The sequence below is a fragment of the Nanorana parkeri genome, unplaced genomic scaffold, assembly GCF_000935625.1.
Source record: "Nanorana parkeri isolate BGI_ZX_2015 unplaced genomic scaffold, ASM93562v1 scaffold529, whole genome shotgun sequence".
In the NCBI taxonomy this organism is placed as follows: Eukaryota; Metazoa; Chordata; class Amphibia; order Anura; family Dicroglossidae; genus Nanorana; species Nanorana parkeri.
Genome location: NW_017306797.1, coordinates 156,911 through 162,954, shown reverse-complemented (window position 1 = coordinate 162,954; position 6,044 = coordinate 156,911). Strand labels below are relative to the sequence as shown.

The 6,044-nt window shown below is 41.6% G+C and overlaps 1 protein-coding gene across 1 annotated transcript in view; it reads right to left on the bottom strand.

The window, feature by feature from the left end:
* Window positions 1–154: 154 nt before the first annotated feature.
* MYO15B (myosin XVB) overlaps window positions 155–6,044 on the bottom strand; it is a 59,763-nt gene continuing 53,873 nt past the window's right edge. Inside the window, exons 23-29 of the mRNA XM_018561532.1 lie at window positions 5,335–5,410; window positions 3,343–3,461; window positions 1,959–2,077; window positions 1,733–1,874; window positions 1,533–1,644; window positions 725–879; window positions 155–232 (exon numbers count right to left, since the gene is read on the bottom strand). Coding sequence (XP_018417034.1) covers window positions 155–232; window positions 725–879; window positions 1,533–1,644; window positions 1,733–1,874; window positions 1,959–2,077; window positions 3,343–3,461; window positions 5,335–5,410 — 801 coding nt within the window. The remainder of the gene's footprint in view (window positions 233–724; window positions 880–1,532; window positions 1,645–1,732; window positions 1,875–1,958; window positions 2,078–3,342; window positions 3,462–5,334; window positions 5,411–6,044) is intronic.

Below are 6,044 nucleotides of genomic sequence, written 5' to 3'. Positions count from 1 at the left end.
ACTGGCAAAAAAAAAACTTAACTAGCACAAGATAACATCATCCACTACCAGCATGTCTCAGTTTTTTGCTAAAGAAAGTGGACGTATACTCTTCAGCTCTGCTGTCCTGTGTTTGGTTGGAAGATTTTTCTACTATCAACAGCTGCTGGTAAATTCATGCCAGATATGTTACATTTTGGAAGTCTCTCCGGTTAGCCACCAAGTGCTGGTAGATTAATGCCAAATATGTAAACTAGATAAATATAAGCAAATAAAATTATATGCAAAAGACATTCCAATATAAAATCCATGATGACCACCAAAACCTCTGTCGGATAGCTGTAACTGAAGAGACCAACTCTGGCAGCAATGTAGCAAAGAGCAACAATTTAAGCAAAATGCTGAAAAGTGAGAAAGAAGGTGCTAGCAAAATAAGTTAGCCCTTTACACAGCAGAGCTGAAGAAAAGACGTCTATCCTCCTATGACACTAGCAAAAAAAAAATGAGGCAAGCTAGTAGGAGGAGGGCTTATCCTGGGCTGGCCTACAGTGTTTTTGTTCACCAGTGGCCATTCCTCCTGTAGGCAGCAGTATAACTAGAAGGTGAAAGACTTACTGTGTCCCTCGATGGACGAGAAACTAGATACATTTTGGCTATAGATACACAAATACACAAAGTAACGTCTCATTTCCATAAGGCGTAAGCTCTGCTTTGCTGCAGAACTTGGGGGTATTTGCTCTCTCACCTCAGTGCTGAAGGTTCTGCGGAGACCCACGGGGCGGGGCTTGTTTTGGCTTTCTTTTTTTTCTATTGTTGAGTAATAGTCTGGGACTGCAGCAGGCTGCACAAATCGTGATGGGAAAATACCCGAGTGTCCTCCAAGAGAACCAAACTGCCAACCTGCAAGACAGAAAACAAAGAAGTCAGAAAAGATACCAGAAGTACTTTCCATCTCCACATGTGTTCTAGGTGACTGGCTCATACTATTGCTAGGCAGCGAGCAGAACAGTCAGGGTGCCGGAATTTTCAGAAGAAAAGGTCAGCAAATGGCATAGACCATATGTCTTCCATGTCAATCTTCCTTCAAATATACTGTACCTGTTAATCCTTCCAGAAATCCAGTGAGACCCAAATTTGCTATTGTTGGGTGATAACTTTGCCTGCTGGACTACAGAGCTCAGCCTATCCCTCCCTTCCCTCTATGTCCCAGTGCACTTGCATACAGTAATTTCTTTTCCAGCAAAACAATGCTGCTGCATTGACTCTCAATAGCCTGCCCACATTGTGTATAGGGATGGAACTCTTGGGATATGTAGTTCTGGGGCTTACCTACATTTGTAGGAACTCAATTCCCAGCAGCTGTCCTTAGAGAATTGTACAAGCCTAGCAATGATGTGACAGCGAGAGACAAAAGCTGTTTCTAAGTAAGCAAGCTATTTGACAGTTTGACCTAGACAGGTACTCTAGTAAAAAGGTTGACCTTTACGTACACCAGCCACTATGTGGCCATGAACATCACACAGTCAACTCATTACAAGGAATGCTGTCATTACCTCGCTCCAATCCATCCATTGGCACCAATTTGATAATGTCACCCTTCTTGAACTGAAGAAGACTCTTATCATCAGTAAAATGACTACGGAGCGCAACCACATGATTTGAGTCCTTTGAAAAAAATAACAAAGGGACACTTATATCAGGGCTTTTTTTCCTCATACTACACAAATTGTTAATGTTTGATCTCTTTGGTCACCTTCATCAGTTCCTGCAGAAACAGTTCCACCAGGTTTTTTAGTGCCTCTGCTCTGTCGGAGCGCAAACTCAGATCGTCAGTACGGAGAGAAAAGTGCAATGTTCGGGAATCGGTCAGGTCTAAGGACAGGATATCTACATAACTGCGGGATAAACAAATTAAAAGGTTTATGGAAAGATTCCTTCCAAGGTTTACTTGTCTACCATTGGGTTATGTTTCTTCTCACCTGTAGCTGAACAGAGTCTTCAGGTATCTCTGATGTATTCCTGATGAATTCACATCCTTCAGTAGTCGGATCCCTCGGTGAGAAACCCCCAAAAGCAGTTTTTCTACATCGTCATCCAGCTATAATCATACAAAAGGTACAATGTTGGGAAATAACCAGCGTAAGAAAAATAGCTCAACGTAAAAAAGGTAAAAATAAAACAAAGCAAAGAGTTACCAGGTTTACACTTGAGATGTGGTCATTTATTGACCAGTTACTCCCAACTATATGGCTGACAACGTAAATTGGAACTAAACTCTTGTTGATATCATACTTGCACATTATGGCATATCTACCTCTACTGTGCTGTCCTCCAGCATTAATGGTCCAGGATTCTGTCACCGCTTTGTCCCCCGCCAACACTGGTTCTTCTTGGTCAATGGCAATCCTATTTGGCCATTGGATGGCTACTGATATAATTCCTGCTCATGTTCCAGTACCTTGCATGCCAAGAATAAAGCTGGGATGTACAGTGCACAATGCATCAACCAAAGGTTTTGTTTTGTTTGGGGAAAAGAGAGTTTGCTTGTCTCTCCTGCCAAAAAAAACCAAAACAAACCCTCTACCTCTTGGAGAATGTTTGCTATGGGACTAGCTCTGCTTTAAATATGTTCCATCCTATACTTGCATGTATTGACCAGTTCCAGGTGTGATTTCAGTTTGACATACCATTCTCGCATCCCTGAGGGCAATCCACTGATCCCCCTCCAACCAGCAGATGGGCTTGCAATGCATGCAGGCCTTTGGAGTTTAGAGTGAAGAATTGCATACTGAGCACCCTAGCTCTGGGGCCCATACAGTATCTTGCTGTCTGCTTTTCAGTGAGTAGGTCGCCTTTGCTTTTATCACTAGAGCATGGATATGCTATATTACATAGTAAAAAATGCACTGGAAACAATGAATCGCATAATGGCCTGCTAAATGGTGAAAAACCTAAAGAGAACCTGTCATGGGAGAAAAATGGGGCCTAAAAATTTTGTCCTCTTACTAAAATCACGGCTACCTTTAAACTTAAGGGTACGTTGATTTTGCCCAAAGTACCATTTTCAGCTGATATGTTTCAGTGGTCAAACTTTTAGTGCATCCCTATGCATGACAAGGCAATTTGCCTTGCGTTGCGTTCGGGCTGCGCTGGAAAAAACAGCTAGCGCAGCCTAAATGCATATCCTAATACTTTCTGAACCACTGACCCGGACCAAGCCTGCACCAAGTCAGAACTATGCATTACTTCAAATGCATTGACCCCATTGGATACACATGGCAGCCATGAAAAGAAAGTTTTTAGAGGGAGATCACAGCATACAGACAGTTATTGACTTACATGAACATAGATACTTTTACTCACTGTGACCGGGAAGAGGCGGGAAAAGTAATTTTCCCAGTTATCCCTGGCGGCCATAACGATACGTTTCTTGACTGACTCTTCTCTGATGGAGCTGGCATCACTTCCTACTTGGTGCTCATCTAAAAAAACAGAAATCAGAAAATAATCAATTTACACACAAAATATTTTTCTGCTCCATATACATCCTCGTCTGAAAATCTGACTTATGATTCCCTACTCCTACTTAATAATAACAGTTCACATAAACACACTGGGGGGAATTTATCAAAGCTGGAGCAGACATTGGCAACCATTCAACGAAATTTCGTCCAATAAATAAGCCCCCTTGCCCGCAGACCCCACAACCACCGGGCCAGGGTTGTGAGGAAGAGGCCCTTGTTCCCATCGGCACGGGGACACCCCCCCAATGCCGAGGGCACGTGGCCTGGTTAAGGCACAGGGAGGGGGGAGCGCTCAATCGCCCCCCCCTTTCCTGCCCTGCCGGGCCAGTGCTCGGATCAAGGGTCTGGTAGGACTGTTAGGGGGGACCCCACGTTTCCCCCCCATTTTTTGGGGATGGGGTTCCCCCTTAAAATTCCTACCAGACCTAAAGGATCTGGTATGGATTTTGGGGGGAACCCCACGCACTTTTTTTTGTTTTAACTTGGGGGAGGGTCCCTCCTAACATTCCTACCAGACCTAAAGGGTCTGGTATGAATTGGGGGGGAACCTCACGTTTTTTTTTTTCATCTTCTGCAGACTGTAAAAAAAAACAAAATTTTTTTTTTTCTAATGTCACTTTACTGCTAACGAAAGTTCATTTAATAAACAAAATTTCGCCCGGACTACCGCTAACGAATTTCGTCCGAATTTCGATTCGTTTGTATTCTTTTTAGCTGTAATTCGGAATTCGGATGCATCCGAATCTCCGAATTTCCGAAAATTCGTCCGAATTTCGATTCAGAACAAAACGAATCGCACATGTCTATCAGAAACCCTTTTTATTCCTTAGAAGCATAATGATAAAATTATAACATCTTCACAGATGGAGAAGCATTGTGCTTTTAAAAGTATTTCCAGTAGAGTTAGCTGTAAATGGAATCCTCTTTAGAATACTTTTTATTTCAATAACTCTTTGACTTGTCTTTAGCAAATATGGAACCCTCTTGTGTTAATGTTTAAAATCCAGGTACAAAACCTAATGGTTACAATAAAGTACATCCCCTGTAAAACGATGTCACAGTAAATGCCTTCCGCACTGGTATCTCCACCCTGCTTGAGCTGGGTAATAACTAAGCTAGCAGAGAACAGCACTGTTGAATTGTCCCTGGAGGTCCACCGAGAGTATGCTTAGTGTTTTTGGGTCTGAACCCAGCTCACACCACACAGATATTTGGTAAAATAAGCACTCCTGCTCCAGCCTCTGCGTGCTTCAAAAGCCCCAAAAGGACTAGGGCTGTACCTTTTCCATCAGGGAGAAGCGTGAGCAAGTTCAACTGCAGGCAAAAAGCTAAATGAAGGTTGAAATAGCTATATTTAAGTGGACCTCTTTAAAAAAACAAAAAAAAACACCAAAAACCTTTGCCCCGTTTTCTGACGTTTCCGGGAAGCACGGGTGACATCACTGTGCCTCTCTGCTGCTTTCTGGGATAGCTGGGGGTTAAAAATAAGACTGCAGGCAAGCATTGGGCAATGCTGCGGGAGTTTGAGAATTTTTTATAGAGGGGATGTTCCATTTTCATGGAAGGTCCACTTTAATTCTGTTTCTCCACAACAATTAAGTAATACAACTTTATCAAAGACCTACCCTGGCCTATAAATGGACAATGACAGAACAGCTGTTGTCTCCTCGTATGAGCAAAGTATGAGATGCCCAAAGTTTGGCTTTAAAGGCTCCCACCACTGCACTGCTCTGGCAAACCAAAGCTGACTACTGAGCAAAGGGCAACACTGGCTGACTAGTCACAGGACAAAAAAGACAAAGGATATGGCAAACATTTTCTTTGTACTTACTTAAGAAGTCTTTCATCTTCCGCCTCTCCTCTCTAGACAGCTTGAAACCAGTGTCTGAGAATGTGTCTCGAATTATCTATCACCACAAACAGAAATATACGATTAAAGATTAATTATGCACATCAAGTCGTGTATTAGTAATTAACAGCTAGCCAGTCACAAGTTACTAAAGACCTCATTATCACACAATAAAAAGTATAAAACAGACAATGTATGATAAATGGGCTTTGGATAATATGAAGAACAGTCTTATTGGTACCAAATACTAACATCCTTGTGAGATTGGTGGAACTCCAATCAAAACGTTTCAAAATCAAAAGTCTAGTCTCCGACACACCCCTATAGTTACATTATAAGCTGCTGACTTCAATAACAAAGAAAGCATTGCTCAGGCTAAATCCCACCTACATTAACACACTCTACTCTTCTACAATACCATCCATGTGCTTTAACATGGTACTGGTGCAAATTCATATTTGGCAGTAGTAGAGTCAGGTGGGACACAGCAGCTGCAGCTTTTCCACTGCTGCATTTTTTTTTTAAGTGACTGACCCAAAAGAATCCTGGGAGCTAATTTTAATATTAAAGAGCAGTTATTTTTTATATGATGTTTTTTATTATTTTTTATTAATAATATATATATATATATATATATATATATATATATATATATATATATATATATATATATACAGGTGAAACTCGAATAA